The 21236-nt window shown below is 40.3% G+C and overlaps 5 protein-coding genes across 5 annotated transcripts; 3 read left to right on the top strand and 2 right to left on the bottom strand.

The window, feature by feature from the left end:
* Nucleotides 1-1479: 1479 nt before the first annotated feature.
* KIN2_4 (Serine/threonine-protein kinase) lies at nt 1480-5632 on the top strand (the record flags this gene model as incomplete). The annotated part of the gene is made up of 6 exons (XM_064821825.1): nt 1480-2957; nt 3012-3167; nt 3223-4678; nt 4729-4915; nt 4972-5111; nt 5168-5632. 6 exons carry the CDS (start codon nt 1480-1482, stop codon nt 5630-5632), a joined length of 3882 nt encoding a protein of 1293 aa, XP_064681511.1.
* A 2813-nt stretch (nt 5633-8445) lies between these two features.
* On the bottom strand, nt 8446-8667 carry ATC70_002451 (uncharacterized protein; the record flags this gene model as incomplete). The annotated part of the gene is made up of 1 exon (XM_064821826.1): nt 8446-8667. The coding sequence occupies one exon, from the start codon at nt 8665-8667 to the stop codon at nt 8446-8448; it is 222 nt and encodes a 73-aa protein (XP_064681512.1).
* A 2479-nt stretch (nt 8668-11146) lies between these two features.
* On the top strand, nt 11147-13078 carry ATC70_002452 (uncharacterized protein; the record flags this gene model as incomplete). Its single annotated transcript, XM_064821827.1, has 2 exons — nt 11147-11224; nt 11276-13078. The coding sequence occupies 2 exons, from the start codon at nt 11147-11149 to the stop codon at nt 13076-13078; spliced, it is 1881 nt and encodes a 626-aa protein (XP_064681513.1).
* A 90-nt stretch (nt 13079-13168) lies between these two features.
* ATC70_002453 (Glycerol-3-phosphate dehydrogenase [NAD(+)]) lies at nt 13169-14435 on the top strand (the record flags this gene model as incomplete). The annotated part of the gene is made up of 1 exon (XM_064821828.1): nt 13169-14435. A coding segment is annotated over one exon (1267 nt), but the record flags the coding sequence as incomplete, so codon positions are not given.
* A 4852-nt stretch (nt 14436-19287) lies between these two features.
* On the bottom strand, nt 19288-21109 carry NRK1_1 (ribosylnicotinamide kinase; the record flags this gene model as incomplete). Its single annotated transcript, XM_064821829.1, has 7 exons — nt 19288-19619; nt 19676-19812; nt 19869-20091; nt 20149-20203; nt 20259-20759; nt 20815-20950; nt 21006-21109. The coding sequence occupies 7 exons, from the start codon at nt 21107-21109 to the stop codon at nt 19288-19290; spliced, it is 1488 nt and encodes a 495-aa protein (XP_064681515.1).
* Nucleotides 21110-21236: the final 127 nt, after the last annotated feature.

The raw sequence follows: 21236 nt of genomic DNA on the forward strand, positions 1-21236 counted from the left end.
ATTCGTTGTTGGGTTTCTGAATTATCTCCTCCAGCTCAAAACAGTCTACAGCAACAATACAAATGTAAGCATTCCTAAAGCTTAGCAAAGAGTAGTTTGAATAGGTGCATGTACAGAACTATCAAAGAAATATGCGAATCTCTGTATGGAACTGCACTATTTTCAATAATATTGTCTGTCCTGGGTAAAAGCAATGTCGAACAGGAGGTTTCATTCAAATGTTGGCTGTGATTGAAGCTTAATTTTCAAATGGCATGATATGGCATACATTTGAAGTAGCATTTAAATTTTGTTGGACTGGAAAGCATCATATCAAACAGATACCAGACATTAGCAAAAGCCATCATATTGTGATATCTGTCCGTCATCAAACGAAAAACAGTGAGTTGATGCAAATTAGATTCTTTCCGATGTGGCCCAGAAGCGTCTATGCTGCCTCAAGCACATTTTTGGCTCTAAATCTTTTGTTATGGAAAATCATGTCAAAATACATAAGTTTTGATCAGAACTGTTGACATTCTAGCTTTTTAGATTTAAGAATATTTATTCATGCAGCATTCAATTTTGGATTTTATCTACCACACAAAAAGATGGAACAAGTGGCGGCTAGAGTTAAGCAGTTTCTAAGAGTGTAAATAGAGGTTCGATCTATATTTTCTGTGTATACACGGACAGCAACGCCTGCTTCACAATAATATACCCATGATCATACGTCCTTTGTCCGATGCCGAACCTTCAGTTGCCATGGCAACCACAGCAACTATATGTTTGTTGCCACTGGCGATTGCCGATCTTTGGAAATTCAGGTACCATTCTCAAAATTCACTACATGGATGCAAACAATGATTTCTTATAAAATGCTCGCCTATGCTCTCAGTTTCGGCAATTAGGAAAGACGAAATAGATCTACAAGTATATAAATGGTAAGATCTCCTGGTCGAGGAGCTTCAATAATCATGTAGCCATCGAAAGTTCATGATCTGATCTAACCGTTCAAATGATGGATCAAAAAAAAAAAATAAAAATAAAAAAAAAAAAAAAAAAAAGAAAATAAAAAGGCTTAAAAGATAGAATCCAATGGCTTTAGGTCCCTGACGACACCAATTGCTGATATCCTCTACTCGTCGAGCTATAATCCATAACAGCAGATCCACCATCCCAGATCCAATGTCATGATTTGCATAGCTTGCACGATTGTTCGAGCCATGACCCCTTGCTGTTTTCATATCATCTTGAAGATTATGTATGGAACAATCAAAGAAGATTACAGAACAAAAAAAAAGTTACACATGCAATTGTTTAAATAACAGTAGAATATCCAAGCATTTTTAGCTGTGGACATTACCAATCAAATGGGATGAACATGCTCCAAATGTGACTCTCCCAGTTGTTTGTTTCCTTTTTCTATTTGTTCTTTCTTTCACTCTTCAAATCCCCTTTTCATTACATACAACCAACAGTGTCGCTTCTACATTATCAATGTCGAGCGCAAGAAGAGTTCGTTGGACTCAACATGATTCTGATATTGAACAACAGCAGCTAGAGCAGCAGCAGCTGGAGCAGCAACAACAACAGCAACATCAGCAGCAGGCAGTAAACGCTCTCTATCCCAACAATTCTTCTACACCATGGCCCTTCATCACTACTAATTTCACTACACCGATGCCTCAGAATCCTTATCAAGATGAAGATGATTATAGCGATGAGGAAGACCAAAGTAACAGTGACGAAGACGATGAGACAGCATTCAATCAGTTATACGTTCGCAATCAAGCATTTACCAACGTAGCTCCCGAAATTACACACGAGCGACTAGAATGGCAACAAATGTTACAATCTGTCTTGTTGGGCGAAGTCATCAAATCTGAAAAGAAGAGGCTATCCAGCTCTGATAAGTTTACACAGGAGAAACCCACACAAGAGATTTGGCTCTCACTGCGCGCCTTGCTTCGAGGAAGAACCATGCTCCAAGAACAAAAGTCGCTGGATGACAGTCGTAAAGAGATCGAAGGTGTTCTCAAAATGGTGATGGAGTTCAAGATTGAGGAGGACGAAGGAGAGACAGCTCTCCGAAAAGTGGCCGAAGTGTTGAAAAATATCGATCGCATTGAATCCCTTTATACAACTCGTGCAGAGATGATCTTGGCTCATCCAGAATATGGGTCCATTGAATTTCAAACGAGATTAGATGCCTTGAACTCTTGGTGCACTGTTACTCGCAGTTTGAGCATGCAATACAAGATCTTGAGAAACTGGACAGGCTCAGAGGATCTGCAAATCGCTCGAAGAAAGTCAGACGAGGACACAACTGATGGGGCATCAGCCGACGCTACAGCAGCGATCACAGACACCAGCAAAAGCAACAAGGAAGATCCTCGCAACAATACCTCATTTGTAGAGCGACTTTTGAAAGAGTCAGCACTACAAGATACCTTTGATAAACGTACGCTCTCAGCGTTGAATTCTCTGCTGATGAAGTCGAAAGAAACTCTGATATACAACTCTGCTCAGTTCAAGGAAATGAACCTACCGTCATTCATCTCACAGCTGCGGCGATTAGCTTATTTTCCAATTTCACTCGTTGAAGAGGCTTTGAAGCTACGTTTGGAGAACAAGAGTCGAATGCAAGAACCACCCAAGCAGATGGTGGATACCATGATGGAGGATTACCGCGGCCTGCTTTCTCTGGCATGCCGAGTGAAGCGAGAGTATCAAGAATTAACCCACACAGCTCCGGGCTGGAAACTAGACGAAGACGAGCCAGTGGATCACAACTACGATAACGTCCTGATGGAATCTGTCCGCTTCTATTTTAAGTTGATTAGCTGGAAGTTGAACCTCGAAAAGGAAAACAACCTTAGGGAAAAGGAAGTGATGGAGAAAGAGTGGGCATTCTTACAGGAGACAGTCTGTCAGGCTGTCGATAAGGCTGATTGGGAGTGCGCAGAGCAATTCTGGTAAGCAATAGCATACATCCTCACACACAATGTAACTCATACGATTTAATTCAGTTCCTTGACGAATCGCTTATTGGCTGATGTGATGCATGATTATATATCCAGACTCAAAATATCGCCAGAATCAGTGGATGGTGGCATCGAAGTCAAGTACACCAAGCTGCTACATACTATGCGTATGAGAGCAAGAAAACTGCTCCAATTTGCGAGGTACGATTTCTATGAGTATGAACTGTGCAACACATAGCTAACCTTCCTTGAACAGATTCTTCATGAGCCAGTTTGAAAATGCTGCTGAATATGTCGTTGACACTGAAAATATGGACAAATTCATTACATGCCTTGTTGAAACAGGCCATTTCTTGGTGTATACTGGCGCATTTGAAGAGGACAGAATCTATATTATTGCATCGCCCTCGCTGTATGGACGAGAAGATGTCATTCAGACGTTAATACGAGCCTGCTTTGCTAACAACAAGCAACCTCAGCCATCCACACCGCTGACACCCAGCGATTTGAACATTCACAGTGAATACGACGACTACATCCTCATCTTTTCACCATGGCAAAACATCATGTGGACAGGTGAAGTGGTCGAGGTGCCTACGCCTTTCATTCATTTAGGCATCAAGACTAGACGAGTGAGACTCACTACAGGAGACGCTCAAAAGCTTGCTTCTGCTAAGGCCGCTTTCTGGACGGCTGTACAACATTCAGGCATTGAAATCATTCAAGAGCACCGGGCTCATATCCCCAGGATCAATAAAGAACTGTACAAGATCAAAATGACGGTGTTTAAGCTGGCTGATTCAACCATCTCTAGTGTCAGCACCATTCGCGATCAAACCATTGGCTTAGGCTGTCAAGAACTGGTGGAAGAATGCTTTAGTTTTGCCAGTGATTTTGGTATCCGTGCCTCCAAATTCTTGGAATTGGCTGTCCGCCTGCAACTGGATCTCAAGCTGGTTCGACTTGCTATTGACTGGATTTGCTTCATCACAGACGACTGTATACCGTCAGACAGAAAGACCTTCCGCTGGGCTGTAGCTGCTCTGGAATTTGTGCATCTGATGACTCGAGGCGTCAACATTTTGGCACTGAACGAGAACGAGTTTGCTACACTGCAGAGCAAAGTAGCCCGCTGTGTTGCACTGCTTATATCTCACTTTGATGTGCTTGGTACAAGATACACGTACGAACTGCAATTGAAGGAAGACCAGCAACGTCGCCGTGGATTGACTGCAAAGCGCAATTCCTACATGACATCCAAGAATACGGAAAAGGACAACATTACAACAAGCTCGACATTTGGTGCTGCTAATGATGCTGCCAGTACGGGTGGTGGTGGCGTGATCTATATTCGTGACGCCTGGATGCGCAAAATCTCTGAAATCGAGTCAAAACGTACTGAAGACGAGCAAGAGCGTAAAATTATTGGTAAAATCTTGGATGACCAGAAACCAGAAGATCAATCCCTCATGTTCTTGGCTCCATCTTCCTCGAACATCTCCTTCAGTTGGCAGCAAGGTCGATTCATTGGTGCGGGTACCTTTGGTTCGGTGTATTTGGCTATCAATTTGGACACGTCCACCGTCATGGCTGTCAAAGAGATTCGTTTCCCCGACTCTAGTTCTCTATCTGCATTGCACAAGTCTATCAAGGAGGAAATGTCGGTCATGGAGATGCTTCAACATAGAAATATCGTACAATATTACGGCATGGTAAGTGCAGCATTTGGCTCGCTGGTTTCATTTCTGAATTGTGCTTGTAGGAAGTACATCGTGATCGTGTGTACATCTTTATGGAATACTGTGAAAACGGTAGTTTAGGCGCTCTCTTGGATCATGGCGGACGCATAGAAGATGAAGTCTATGTCGTCGACTATGCCTATCAATTGCTGAGCGGTTTAGCTTATCTGCATGGAAACAACGTTGTGCATCGTGATATCAAACCTGACAGTAAGTTCCAGCCCGCATCTAATGAGCCTGATACACTAAATGTATTGCCCCTTTAGATATTCTTATTGATTACCAAGGTCAGTTAAAGCTCACTGATTTTGGTGCATCAAAGATCCTGGTCAAGGGGCAAAAGACAATGGGCCGTGCCACAATGAACATGCATGTAGGCAGTCTGGCAGGTACGCCCATGTACATGGTAAGTGAAAGTATGGCTTGCAATGTTATACCGCCCTTCTCACCGTACAAAATTAGGCTCCTGAAGTCATTACAGGCAGTGATACGGGTAGAAAGGGTTCCATGGATATCTGGTCTTTGGGTTGCTGTATTGTGCAGATGGCTACAGGCCGACGACCATGGAGTACGCTGGAGAATGAATGGTCTGTTATGTACCACGTTGTGACCGGCCATCCGCCATTACCAGACGCTTCTCAACTTTCGAGCCCAGGCATCGATTTCCTCAAAAAGTGCTTCGTGCGCGATCCCAACAAGAGACCTTCTGCGGAAGAACTGCTAAATCATCCATGGATCACAAGCTACCTTGAAAGTTATAGTGAAGAGACTCAGTTGCCTCCACCTCAAGAAGGAGAAAATGGCGATGTGCTTGCGGACAGCCATCATTGGGTAGACGAGGAAGGCGCAGGAGGAGATAGCCAAACGCGATCAATCAATGGTGATGAAATGCCGCCCATGATGAGATCTTTTAAGCACAAAGAATAAACGGATTATAATTTGTAGCTTATAAAAAATGTTTTATATCACAAAAACAAGACTTATTTGAATAAGATTGGATACAAAAACTAAAGATTTATTGATGAAGACAAGAGTTATCCTATATATACTAAATTCTGGATGCCAAAGTAGCAATTTATCTTGTACAATGCTTATCACATCTGGTGAACCTCAGCATTTAGATAGCTGAGATGCACTTCAATTACCATAGCTTGTCCATGTTGTTGCACAACACAGACATATCTACCCATCAAGAATACCTTAATCTTTATAGACACTTGTAGCCCTTCTGGCACAACAAGATCCATAAATTCTGCGCATTCTCTAGAACGGCCGCTTGTAAGAAGTATTCCCAATAGCTTGGCCATTGATGGCGTGGTCCGAAGTATCCCTAATAGTTTGGCTATTGACGGTATGGCAGCGAGCTTGGAAAATAGAGCTCAAGCACAGGCTTATTTCCAGAACATTGTAGCGTAACATGCAAAAGATAAGCAATGGGGTCACAACGCAACATCAAACAACACTTAATACTACTCGTTACTGTTTGGCAATTTTTTCTTTATTGTATATTCTTCTTATTACTCAAAAACCCACTTGTTAACAAGTCTTGCTCTCTTTATATCCTCCATTTTTTCTTCAAATCTAATCAGCTCTTCACATTATACATTACAATAAAAAATCATGGTCGTCTAATCATGAAAGACGCCTTCATTACTAAGATTTCTTGTAGACTTGTACGGACGTTGAGGAACAAGTTTTTGATATTTTTTGAGCTAGGCTTTGCTCATGTGTGATATATTGAAGCAGATTGATAGAACGAGCCTTTTGATACCACATGGGTATGCATAAATTCTCCTTTTTTTTACTGCAGTTAGATCACAATTTTTACAATCTATTGAACATTATGATGAAGCAATTACCAGATGAAGTGTGAATCCTAATCTTCCAGCATATCGCCTCAATCGTTCAATTAGTAAAGTGTGGATTGGAGCGCCAGCATTGGAATACCTTTGTTGAATTTACATTGTTCAAGAGCCATATCATTCTCAGGTCGGAAAGAGCTGCCTTATCAAAAATTCTTTGGTATGGAAGACTTATCAAACGCCTCAGCTTTAAATACGATGCACAATCCATAGTCATATTGTAAGTTTTTGACTTTAGCATTCACGCCCAACATGAAGTAGTATCTTGATGGTATATTAGAATTGGGTGGAATTTTACTCAATCATTGTTAAAATTGCTCATAAACCATCTAATGCCTTTGACAATTAGAATTATATCCCATGCCCGAAAACACTTGTAATGATGGCCTATAAAAATGCATTGCTCAAATTTAAAGATTCGTTACATACAACAGTGGAAGTTGATATCCCTGATGGACCTTTTGAACGTTTCACCGTATGCGATCAACTTTATCTATTCACATAGCTTGGTTATTTATTTCTAAACAAAATATATTTCGTGGATTGATGGAATAAATGTCCACTTGTCAAACTGCCAGCATATTCACCAACCAACCATCAACAGTAGCCATAATAAATTTAAAAACATTCTTCGTATGAAACTGTTTAATAGATGTTAAATCAAATGACTGGACCTTCTCTCACTTTTGAATAAAGAAGGATTTAAATTGTATTTATTTAGTTATAGCTCTTTTATTACAGACACAAAATCAAGATTATATATGATAGACCAATACGAAATCTACTAGTTGTAATCGTTCGTTGTTTCAACCCCTGAGCCAATCAAATCGCTAAAAAACTCCGCTGACCTAAAAAAAAATTGCGAGGGTTTCCCCCTGTTTTGGTGTGAGGCAAAATTTTAAGCTCCGCTATATATAGCACTATAGCCGTTACTATCATCAAATTTCCCTCAGGTGCTAGAGCATGCCTTACTTACACCACTTAGCTTTTAGATTCTGGCATTGAGACTCTCAATCATCGCTAAAGTAAGTAACGATAACCAAGTGGAGGCGGCCTATCTACCTCCTAGCCTCGGATAAAGTCTTGTTGAGCTTCAGGGATAGGCACATCCACACAACGTAAAAAAGGTATGCTTCAAAGAAACATAATAATAATAAAAGAAAGAAGAAAAGAACATAATACTATAAGAGTATAGTAGTATGTAGGTAAAAAAAAAAGAAATGCTCACACGAAGCAAGTCAAAGAAAAGCATAACAAACACAACATCAAAGATGTTTAAAAAAAAAACTCGTTGCTGTTGCAAGAAAAATGCATACATGAGCAACGCGCATGGTAGTAATAGTCGGATGTAAAGCAACATGATACATACACACAACTGCAAAAGCAACAGTGGTATTATAAGTTTGCGATACAACATAATGACTAATGTTGTTTCATGTAAAGCTACAGAGGAAACACTACCAACAAAAGAAAAAGAAGAAAAAATCGCAACAACGCAAACATCATGAATGCATTATCACGAGAAAGGAAGCAAAAATATAAGCGTTCAAAGAAGTTTTATATCATTGCGACCATAAAAAAAGAACGTACTTACCACTTACCATAGCCACGGATAGACCAGAAGAGTATGGGCAGTTACCGGAGACAGACCAGAGGACGAACATACACCAAATACAGCAGACCAGGTTAGCAGCAGCAGCAGCAGCAACACCAGCACCATAGAAAAACTAAACGAACACCATCAGCAGAGAGCAGGCAAAGACCAAAAAAGTTACTTACCACTTATCACCACCACAAGTACACCAGAGAATAAGCAATCACCGGAGATTGACCAGAGAATAAGCATACATCACAGATAGCAGACCAGAAAAGATTAGACTAGCAGCAGCCGCAAAAAACATCAGCAAGACCATCAGCAAGACCATCAGCAAGACCATCAGCAAGACCATCAGCAAGACCATCAGCAAGACCATCAGCAAGACCAGCAGCAAGACCAGCAGCAAGACCAGCAGCAAGACCAGCAGCAAGACCAGCAGCAAGACCAGCAGCAACCATCAGCAATACCATAAAAAAAACCGAAGAACGAGCGATACCAGACATTAAACAAAGACTAAAGAAGCAACCGCCATAGATAGAGACAAAAGAAGCAACTACCAGATATCATAGCCAAAGAATCAGACATCGGAGAGAGCAGAAAAGTAATGGCAGCAGCACCCACGTCTAACAGGCAAAAACATTATTGAAACCTAATAAAAAAATTCGATTAGTGCTGATTCTACGTCTTCCAGTGCTCGTTATCGAATAGTACCTACTGTATTCCACTTCAAAGAAGCAGTATCAAGTGCTTGTAACAGTGCAAGACCTTGTCATCAGAAGCTAGAGTGTTATTTCAATCAAAAGGGTTCCAAAACCAACATGGTTTGATACTAATCGCGTTTTGCAAAAAGGGTAAAAAAAAACAGGGTATTGAAAAAATGAGAGGACGCGCTAACCGACGTCACGACCAGTAGATTTGACCTCAACCTTCTGTCGTGGTGGCAGCCGCAACTGCTGCACTTTAATTTGAAATTGTGTAGTGGGTATTTTCGTGTTCAAATTTGACTTGATTTCACATTCTTAAAATGTTTTTGCTAAATTTGACTATAAAAAATGTCGTTGTAATACTTTACTTTCTAATAAATTTATAAAGAGTCAATGAAGGCGCATCGAATGATGCTGGCTACATTTAGCTTTCAGACCAAAAATAATGAGCAATTTCCAAAAATATGAAAACAGGTTTTCTCTGAATATTTCAAAATTTAGCATATGAAAATCTGATAGAAAGAGTTTCCAATTTTACATTTCATCTTTATAATCAATTTGTTATAATATGTATCATAGGAAAAGTCTTCATTTTTGACGTGAAAAACGCGATCGTTTGATTTTCAAGAATTTTCCCTTGCTAGTACTCATGAAAAAACGAGGATTTTCAGGAATTTGCAACGACCCAAAAAATTTTGAGATAAGGAATTAGTTAGTAAGGCGTGGCCAAGAGGAGGCGTGTGGTGCTATTCCAAGCGCTCAAAACGCTTTGTGGCATGAGTTATTTGTGACTAAAAATGACTAGTTTGCACAGAATTTGGCCTAAGAATAAGGCGTAGTAGTTTGTTTTGTGAAGTAAGTAGATAGATTACAGCTCTGTCTAATGTCTCTGAAGTTCCGCATTGTACGAAAGTTAATTTCTAAAGAATTGGCACAGCTATTGTAATTTGAAGACACAAATCTTTGCTAGATGTTTTGACGTAGGAATACGTTTGATGGAAAACGAAACTAGAGAGGGTGCAGATTTGTGAAATTGAGCTTGTGGTGTCTATTATTGCCGTGCGACGGCCAACAAAATAACAGGTGCAGAAGAAAAATGGGAGAACATCAAGGAAGGATATTTAATTACATAGTTGTATGATTGCTTAGAAGAAATGTATATTACAAGCATGGTTTGTAAATAGATGTGCAGTGCAATCGAGTTTAATAGACTTCACAAAAAAATAAGGCAATAGTAAAATACAATAGAAATCAACTGGATTTTATTTGTGTGTAAAATGAATTGAAGATCCTGGAATTGAGGAAAAAAAGAAGAGTATTTATACATTTGCAACTAGCTTGTAGGATTAGTGATGATAGAGAGCAATAGGTGCTGCTATTGCGATATCTGGCAAATGTTGTTGATGTTTGATTTAAAGTGGTAATCAATGCAGGAGCACTGGCCATAAGGGTCGATTTGAGTAACCTTGATGGGCTTGGGTGACACTACGGCCCAACTGATGTTCTCATTTGAAAAGGTGTAGTTTTTTACGTGAATAAAATGGATTTAATACCTAAACTATAATATTGTAGACAACAGGGAGACATTTATTATCCGTAAGATTCATAAAATTATTAAATGTGATGCATCATTTCTAAACTAGATCTCCAAATGCGTAGAAGCAAGCAGTTCAAGCACCGATCACATCAGATCATAAACTTTGACATGAAGCAAAATTCAGTTACGATCCATATGGCATGTTCAGGATAATAGATTGGTTCTATTATCCTATCACCCAAATCAACTCATCTAATATGTTGAGTCTGTAGCGGTTGCGGACATTCAGTAACTCGGCAAGAGTCGGATCATGATTTACGTTGTTTCTCACTGTCTACATTAGGACATTAGGTTCAACACAGAAGTGAATCATATAATCGATTATAATGGTCTCTGATAGTGAAGGATAATGATGGCTACAGATCGTATCATCATGGCTGATCGAACGAATCGGATCCTTCAATTGACTGATATTAGATAAACATGATACGATGTATTGACTCAGTTGAAACAACAAGATAGATTGATAATTCATCAGTAATGATCTCTTATAAATAGGATGTGTTTGAATCAATTAATAAATCTTTAGTTTTCGTATCTTGTTACTTTTTATAGTCTTCCTTTTTTGAAATCTATCTTAATTTGTTGATGTTGTATCTTTGGATACAACATTTTTTTTAACCGTGTAATCCGGATCACTATTGATTTTATACTACAACCGTTTACTCCATTTTATCTCAAATGTCTCAAGAACATACTACTGTTACTGTTAATCCTGCTGGCTCCTTGGAAAACGCAGTTGCGGATTTGCGTGAAGAAGTTCGTGGTCTGACTGTCGAAATTTCGAAGGCTGGCGGTCAGCCAGAATAGGAGGTGGAACCCCTACGTCTTTTGCTGGGCAAAAGGGCTGCTGACTTGCAATCTCTGTTGGATCTGGTTGTCTTGACATCGGATGGATCTGGATTGCCTCCTGGTTTTTCTTCGTTGCGCTCTGCTGCCAAGGCTGTCAACTCTTTTGTACCTGACGGTCTTCCCTTATTTCAATGGACCGGCCTGATTAGGGATAGTAACAGGGAAAGTTTTCCGAATGTTGAAGCATGTATTCGTCGGTTTGAGGATGTACTCATCTCTCATGAAATGAGTCTTGACACCGACTGGTCCCGCTTGTTGCCCCGTTGCTTGGGTATTGACCTGCGTAACTGGCTGAATGAATTTGTCGAAGGACAAGGGGATGCGCAGATCTCTTGGTCCGCTGTGAAGAAGGCGATCATCTCTCGTTACGGTGTTCCTAGGGAGCAAAGTCGGTTTGCTCGGATCCGTGAATTCTTGGCTTGCACGAAGCAAGACAGTGAGTCTGTTGACTCCTTCCTGGAACGGTTTAAGGGTTTGAGAGCAAGATCCGAGGTGTCTGACAAGCATGTGGCTGATCTGGTGTTCTTCGATGCGTTCCCGAATTCTGTTTCTCGCTTGCTTACTGTAGCAATGAGCCAAGCTTCCGAAGCTTCGTTCTATGATATCGACTATATGTCTTCTGTGGCCCGCCGTCTGGATACGACTATTGAGAAGGTCGGTAAGGATGTTGATCGCTTGGGCTCTCGCAAGAGAGAAGCGGATGCTTCACACCTTCCAGTATCCAATGAGGCTAAGAAGTCAAGATGGTACGAGGAACCGAGTTCTTCTGGTGCTCGTGGGGCTTCTTCGCGTCGTTCTAATTCTGGTATCAGGGATCCTAGGGTCTCGAAGTTTGGCAAGACCATGGCTCAACATCGTGCGGAGCAATCGTGCAAGGAATGCAATGGACACTACGGAAAGGGTCATTCGTGTGCCAACGGTGGTTCTTCTGGTCCTACGAAGACTGTTCGCATGATGATGAAGCGTCCAACAGTACAATCCATGGTGAACAAGGCTTTGGCGTCTGAGGCTGGTGCTGCCGTACTTCGGGAAAAGAGCAGGGAGGTCAATGCCTATTCCGCTGCGTCTTCGGTTGCTGCTTCTGTCGTTGTTTCTCCTGTTCCTGTGCGGGATGAAGTTAGTCCTGGTTTGTCTTCTGTTCAGGAGACTGAGAACACTGAGGTTGACTCTGATGTGGAAATGTCGGAATCAGATGGTCATACTATCACCGATGCTGAGGGCCTGTGTGGTCGAGCTCAGGCTTCAATTGTTGATGGTATGGAAAGTGTTTCTGTGTCTGATGTTGACTTGTTGGTGCAGAATTTGTCTGCTCAAGAATGTAAGTTTGATGCTGTATTTAGTGCACCTCCTACATTGCGTTCCAATGCCATTTGTGTTCCAATTGTGGTACAAAATGTCATTTGTTTCGGCATCGTAGACACTGGTGCGACTTTTAGTTGCATTACTGACGAGTTTTTCGATCATCTAGGAGGTCGTACTCATTCTGGTTTTGAAGCTGCTGCTGCTGACAGTGTTGTACAGTTGGCACATGAAGCGACTACCGTTCCTCGTGTTGGTTCTGTGGTCTTGAATGTTACTTATAATAAAGTTGTTAGTTCACATTCATTTGAAGTTTTTATATTTTATTCAGAAGAAAATGTACATGTGTTATTGGGAGTGGATGTTCTCTCTAAGATTGGTATCGGTATTAGTGGTTTAGTGAGTCAGCATGATCTTCAGACTGGTCCCAGAAAGCCAGATCCTGTTGACGACTCGATTTAACCTAATCACCATCCATTTGGTAGTGAAAATGAACGTGCTCCTTACGTTAGGCTATTGAATGAACTGTTATTGGAGAATTCGCAAATTGACATGAGAAATACTCAGTGTAATTTGCCTGATTCTGTTATCAAGCTGGATACTAAACCTGGCTGTTGTGTTGCCTATCGTGCTCAATACCCACTTGCGGAGGCCTATAGGGATGCTGTTAATAAACAGATCCAAGTGTGGCTTGATGAAGGCGTTATCGAACAATCGGCGAGTCATACCCGCTTCAATCATCCGTTGTTGGTGGTGAAGAAGAAAGATTCGAATGGCAATTATGACATGTCTAAGCCTCGTGTGGTGTTAGACGTCCGTAAGTTGAATTCGATTTTGGAGGTTGATGACAAACAACAGTTGCCGTTGATTTCATCTATTCATCAGAATATTGGGAATAAAACGATTCATACTTGTCTGGATATCCATGCTTGTTTTACCAGTTTTGGATTGGATCCCTCGCAAGCTCATAAGGTTTCGTTTACTTCGCCGTTTAGCAATACTCAGTACACCTTTCGGAAGGCTGCGTACGGTATTCGTCATGTTGGCTCAGTAGTTGTTCGTACATTGCAGAATCTGTTGTCAGATCTGAATACGTCCAATGCTGCTACTCCCAATTCTACCAAGGATGACCACTCAGTGTTCTGCTACGTTGATGATATAACCTGTAGTACCTCGGGTAGCTTGGAAAATCACTTTAAACTTGTTGCTGAAGTGGTTCGTCGTTTGACAAAGGCTAATCTGGTTTTGAATCTAGAGAAGGTGGTCTTTGCTCAGAGAAGCATTTACCTTTTAGGATGGAGTGTAATTGATGGCAAGTTAGTCCCTGATGGAAGAAAACTTACCAATATTATGCAGTGGCCTCCTATTAAGACTGGTAGACAGCTTGCTTTGTTTCTGGGTCTGATGTCCTATTTCCGATCTTCTATTCCGATGTATTCTCGCTTAACGGGTGATCTCGACTCGTTGAAGCAGTGTAAAGATTTGTCGAAGGTCTGGACGGCAAGACATGACAGAACTATTGCAAATTTGAAGTATGCACTTACCAATGCGTTGGTTATGTCCACCCCTAATTTCTCATGTCGATTTCATTTAGCTACTGATGCTAGTCTCACTGCAATTGGTGGTTTGTTGTACCAAGTGATTCAGAATGAAATTCGGTATATTGGTTTGGTATCGCGTAAACTCTCTCCTTCTGAACGCAATTACAGTACTACGAAACGTGAGCTTTTGGGAATTTGTTATTCATTAGAGAGGTTTCATCGGTTTCTCTATATGAGGCGGTTTACCCTGCCCACGGATCACAAGAGTTTGATCTACTGTAGGGGGAAAAACTGTCCCGTTCGTTCAAATAATCTTGACTTTTACCCAGTATATTGCCAAAGCTCAGAAAACAATTCTACCCCATACTGCGTTCGATAGAACAGCTTATAGAGATTACAGCAACATAAAAACCTTATGGCTGGACTATATTTTAATCCCAGTATAGCCAGCTAAAGTGAGACGTGGCAAAAATGTTAGTTGGATAATTCTAGAGAATATAAAATGGTTGATATCTTTACTTTCTTATTTTTTTTCAAAACTTTCATTAAGCCTGCTCGTTTAACACAAGATTCGCGTAACGTTCTCCAATCTTTGCTCCAACGTGGTCTTTCGCTCTCAAAAATAAAGAATTTGTATCCAGGAGTGGGTAACTCTACTCTTACAAGGCTCAGAAAACTATATTGCCCTGACCCAGCTAGACCTCTTGGCGGAAGACCGAAAAAACTTGGTGCTAAAACTATGTCCCTAGTGTCAAGAGGACTTCGATCAGGTGCTTTAGATAATCCCCGAGCAGCACAAGAAAGTTTAAGATCGATGGGCCATGATATGTCAATTAATGGCATCCGCAAGTCATTGAGACGAAATGGAATCTCGTAGAAAAGTAAAGACCAATTTTGTTAGCAAGACAAACAAACGGCTTCGATTGGCGTGGACTAAAAAGCATAGGCATCTTACTATTGCTGATTGGCGTCGTTGGGTGTTTTCGGATGAAACAAGAATAAACCTTTGGGGCTCGGATGGTAATTCTTTTTACTGGACGAATGGTGATCGAACTATGCAGCCTCATCAAGTCAAGCCTCAAGTGCAGGGAATTGACGGTGGGGTTATGTTCTGGAGTTGTATAACAGCGGAGGGGCCTGGTTATGGTACTACCATTATTGAAGGCTCCGTAAACTCGGACTTGTATGTCGATATTTTGTAGACATCATTGGTCGACACTCTTGAGCACTTTGGGAAGACACCATCTAATTTGCGATTTCAACAAGACAGAGCAACACCGCATACATCGGGCATTACTAAACAATGGTTCACCGACAATGGGTTTAACCTAGACGAAATTATGGATTGGCCACCCCAAAGTCCCGATCTTAATCCCATTGAACATGTCTGGCATCTCCTAAAGCTTCGTCTTAATAAGTATCCCACTAGGCCCTCTACAAAAGAAGAATTAGAGCGGCGTATTAACATTCAGTGGTACAAAATAACAGAAAAAGAGTGCCAGAAATATACTGATAGTATGCCTGCCCGAATCAAGGCTGTCATCAAGAGCAAAGGTGGTTCAACTCACTATTAATGATTTTATAATAAAATGTACATTTTTCTATATTTATTTTTTGACCAATAAAATCATTGGATTTTAGTTTTTGAAAAAGTTATAAATATGTATAAATAGCACTACTTTCTCTCATTCAAACGATATATATTTCGACTTTGTATACAAAGAAATGACCAAAAACTTGCACAAAAAAAACAAAATTTTAAACGAACGGGACACTTTCCCCCCTACAGTAGAAAGAATAGATCTGGGTACTTCAGATGAGAGTCTAATTATTCATCCAAGCAAAAGCAAAATCATGATTAGCTTGCTGGAGTTGTCTTTTAGCATGATTAGACATTAGTTGATCTGAGTTGACTTATTTGTCAATCTAACTAATAGAACTTTTATCCATTGTTATAGTATATAAGAAGGATCATCTACTTGGCCAGTAGAGATACTTCAGTTTACTTTACACCTGTCAGTTTGATAATAAAACATACCTTTATTAAGTTGACTTTACTGTTTTTTATTCTTTTTTTCCGTGAGTTTTAGTCTATTTACCCTCAAATTCCACAGCTACAAAGCGTTTTGAGCGCTTGGAATAGCACCACACGCCTCCTCTTGGCCACGCCTTATTAACTAATTCCTTATCTCAGAATTTTTTGGGTCGTTGCAAATTCCTGAAAATTCTCGTTTTTTCATGAGTATTAGCAAGGGAAAATTCTTGAAAATCAAACGATCGCGTTTTTCACGTCAAAAATGAAGACTTTTCCTATGATACATATTATAACAAATTGATTATAAAGATGAAATGTAAAATTGGAAACTCTTTCTATCAGATTTTCATATGCTAAATTTTGAAATATTCAGAGAAAACCTGTTTTCATATTTTTGGAAATTGCTCATTATTTTTGGTCTGAAAGCTAAATGTAGCCAGCATCATTCGATGCGCCTTCATTGACTCTTTATAAATTTATTAGAAAGTAAAGTATTACAACGACATTTTTTATAGTCAAATTTAGCAAAAACATTTTAAGAATGTGAAATCAAGTCAAATTTGAACACGAAAATACCCACTACACAATTTCAAATTAAAGTGCAGCAGTTGCGGCTGCCACCACGACAGAAGGTTGAGGTCAAATCTACTGGTCGTGACGTCGGTTAGCGCGTCCTCTCATTTTTTCAATACCCTGTTTTTTTTTACCCTTTTTGCAAAACGCGATTAGTATCAAACCATGTTGGTTTTGGAACCCTTTTGATTGAAATAACACTCTAGCTTCTGATGACAAGGTCTTGCACTGTTACAAGCACTTGATACTGCTTCTTTGAAGTGGAATACAGTAGGTACTATTCGATAACGAGCACTGGAAGACGTAGAATCAGCACTAATCGAATTTTTTTATTAGGTTTCAATAATGTTTTTGCCTGTTAGACGTGGGTGCTGCTGCCATTACTTTTCTGCTCTCTCCGATGTCTGATTCTTTGGCTATGATATCTGGTAGTTGCTTCTTTTGTCTCTATCTATGGCGGTTGCTTCTTTAGTCTTTGTTTAATGTCTGGTATCGCTCGTTCTTCGGTTTTTTTTATGGTATTGCTGATAATTGCTGCTGGTCTTGCTGCTGGTCTTGCTGCTGGTCTTGTTGATGGTTTTGCTGATGGTCTTGTTGATGGTTTTGCTGATGGTCTTGCTGATGTTTTTTGCGGCTGCTGCTAGTCTAATCTTTTCTGGTCTGCTATCTGTGATGTATGCTTATTCTCTGGTCAATCTCCGGTGATTGCTTATTCTCTGGTGTACTTGTGGTGGTGATAAGTGGTAAGTAACTTTTTTGGTCTTTGCCTGCTCTCTGCTGATGGTGTTCGTTCTTTAGTTTTTCTATGATGCTGGTGTTGCTGCTGCTGCTGCTGCTAACCTGGTCTGCTGTATTTGGTGCATGTTCGTTCTCTGGTCTGTCTCCGGTGATTGCCCATACTCTTCTGGTCTATCTGTGGCTATGGTAAGTGGTAAGTACGTTCTTTTTTCTGGTCGCAATGATATAAAACTTCTTTGAACGCTTATATTTTTGCTTCCTTTCTCGTGATAATGCATTCATGATGTTTGCGTTGTTGCGATTTTTTCTTCTTTTTCTTTTGTTGGTAGTGTTTCCTCTGTAGCTTTACATGAAACAACATTAGTCATTATGTTGTATCGCAAACTTATAATACCACTGTTGCTTTTGCAGTTGTGTGTATGTATCATGTTGCTTTACATCCGACTATTACTACCATGCGCGTTGCTCATGTATGCATTTTTCTTGCAACAGCAACGAGTTTTTTTTTTAAACATCTTTGATGTTGTGTTTGTTATGCTTTTCTTTGACTTGCTTCGTGTGAGCATTTCTTTTTTTTTTACCTACATACTACTATACTCTTATAGTATTATGTTCTTTTCTTCTTTCTTTTATTATTATTATGTTTCTTTGAAGCATACCTTTTTTACGTTGTGTGGATGTGCCTATCCCTGAAGCTCAACAAGACTTTATCCGAGGCTAGGAGGTAGATAGGCCGCCTCCACTTGGTTATCGTTACTTACTTTAGCGATGATTGAGAGTCTCAATGCCAGAATCTAAAAGCTAAGTGGTGTAAGTAAGGCATGCTCTAGCACCTGAGGGAAATTTGATGATAGTAACGGCTATAGTGCTATATATAGCGGAGCTTAAAATTTTGCCTCACACCAAAACAGGGGGAAACCCTCGCAATTTTTTTTTAGGTCAGCGGAGTTTTTTAGCGATTTGATTGGCTAATCATTTGAATCAAGCAACTGTTGTGAAATGCTTTTATCAGTACTTATTTATTATTGATTTAAATAATAAACAGAATAGTGATAGACCGTATACCTTTCGTACATCGGAATCCTCATCGCCTGAGACTCGTAGACCTGTACTCATTGCAGTAGCTCTTTTCGGTATCGTTTACATTGGCATCTTTTTTGTCAAGTTCAAACCTACTCTCGCTGTTACAAGTGCCGTTGTTTTTGAAATTTCCAAAATTTTCACAGAACGTGCTGTCTTTATCATGAGTAAACAATGTATATCTTCCGTAGATTATTATTACATTATCCGTTTATCATGACGATGTCTCTACAAGGTAGAATGACATTGCTTCAGTTTCAGTGTGATGTTGGTAACTGTCTCGACTACTGCGCTCGAATTATTTGACTGATCTTTGTCTTTATTAAGTAAATGTTCTTCATCTGATAAATAATGTTCGAAGATAGAGCAGCGTCTACATCATCCTTATACTCATCAGTATCATGTTGATGATTTGAGCGATAATCCTGTAATTGCTTCAACCGAAAATCAGTTTATGAGTAGCAGTCCATGCTATTATCTTCTTCTCCGTGTGCATCGCCTCGTCCTCGTTGTTTGGCTCTTATTCTCTAACTACATGATTGTAAACAAATATTATTCCATGCCGAATGTCCCATTAAAAGACGAACACACTGCTGGATGCAGTTTTGTTCAACTCAACAAGTGTAATTTAAGCAATGTTCAGTATGTATGGCACAGCTGATATTAAAAAAAAAGGTTCGCAAAAAATTGGCTCCCATTTATTATCATGAGGTAGTGGAAACGAGAAACAAGTTTTCATAAAATGTTAATCCAGTAGGACCTTCATCGCGACAAATAAGGCCCATTCTCTCGGTGACATCTAATTGCTCCACGGCTACGGCCAATGCTAATTTCTCAATTTCTGCCAGTTGCAACGCTGTTAAACCACCTCCTTGTTTCTTGACGTGTCTTAGCACTCGAGAAGCGGCTCTGTTATCATTCATATCTATGGACTGAATCACGAGTAAGCCACTGGGAAATTTTCTCAAACGAAATGGCAGCTTGAGTTGCTCAAACTGCTGGCTTGCTTTATACAGATCCTCAGGGGAAATTAGTGCTGGATGTTGAGCTATTAGCAACATGCATTACTTTTTTATAATGAACTGAAATTACCTGTGCCTCTTGCTCGATTAAACAGACAGTACACATCTGTCAGGGACTCCATGTCGTCTTCTTTCTGGAAAAATTTCGCCAGGAAATCAGCCAACTCTCGAGATAATTCTTGATGGTATATAGAGCCAGCTGATCCTCTGTTAAAATTTGACTTGGTAAGTGATAGACGCAATAAATATATAACGAAATTTACTTTGTAACAGGAGAAGCAATACCGAGATTGAGCAAGTGAGTACGCAGGGTGGACATCTCATTATCTTCATTGGCAGGATCTTTGCTCACTTTGTTGGAAATGGCTTCAGCTAGCTTCACCATCTCCGTGGCCTTCATCATCAATCTATCTAAATCTTGAAATGCGTCTGTCATGGTCTCATTTGCTTCCAGTGTTGTCTTGTGAATGCGATCTTCAATTGCGCCTATTATTTACCATTTCGTTTAGTATTAACTGCAATTCTTGATTCATGGATGCTTACTGATGCCAACGCCTCGCACGGTTGGGGCTGTCGGTTCTGTGGTTGGAGTGGATATCTAGTTTGTGTAATCTTTCAGGACAAGACGCTCTGGTCACTATTGTATCTCATACCTTTTCCCATTGCTTTACGCGCAGTGCTCCCTTTAAATTACTCATAAAACCTGATTGTCCTCCTTTTCTAAATGAGAGCCGGATTTGCTTTGATGATGATGACAATGAATTGTTATTTGTAGAACTAGCAGAGCTTGAGCTTGTTGTGGCAGTTGGTACGGTTTCTCGCGGTAAATCGGCACCACACATCTCACATTGATTTAAACTGGGATGGTTGATGAATGTGCAAACAGGGCATGCGCTGCTGTCGGTAACAGTGTTTGTATTTATGCTGGGAGATGCTGCATCTGCTTGCTTACGAACACCGCATAATTCGCACATTTCCGACGAAGCTTTGTTTGAGAAGAAGCAGATAGGGCAAGCCCATACGCTGCCATTTGAGTTGCCTGTATTCAAACTATGCGAGGATCCTTTTCTCGATGACGGCTCTATTGTTTCGGTTGTTAATGCCACTGAATCAATGTTGATAATGATCTTTGGCGACGATCTCAAGAACCCGCCCTACACAATAATGTAATGAAACGTCTGCAAGCAAATCTTGGGTTCATCAACTTACGTAGCTCTCAATGTCTTTTACGAGATGTAGTCCAAGTTCGACCGAGGATTCCAATGGATTTTTATTGTCAACGTAGATGATGCGATGGGAAGTCAGATAGCACACACCGTCTTGATACTGGTCTACTTTATGCTTTCTGTTTTTGCGTTTTGAGTCTTGTTGTAAACATCGCACTAAATTGGCAATATTACCCGTCATAGAGTCCAATATTTCCTTGTTGAATGAGCAGCGATTCGCCAGGTACTAGCTCTGGTCTTTTAGCAGAAGATAAAACTGTGCTCTTGAAAAACTCCATGAAAAGTAGAGAAACAAAAAGAGGGTGCAGTTGGCTTCTTTCTGTTCGGGCGCGCTACCTAAGTCTATTCATGTTGTTTTAGGCAGCTTCAATTCCCGCCATTATTCGACAGAGAGCCCCTTAAAAG

The sequence above is a fragment of the Mucor velutinosus genome (assembly GCF_035048745.1).
Source record: "Mucor velutinosus strain NIH1002 chromosome Unknown tig00000093, whole genome shotgun sequence".
Taxonomy (NCBI): Eukaryota; Fungi; Mucoromycota; class Mucoromycetes; order Mucorales; family Mucoraceae; genus Mucor; species Mucor velutinosus.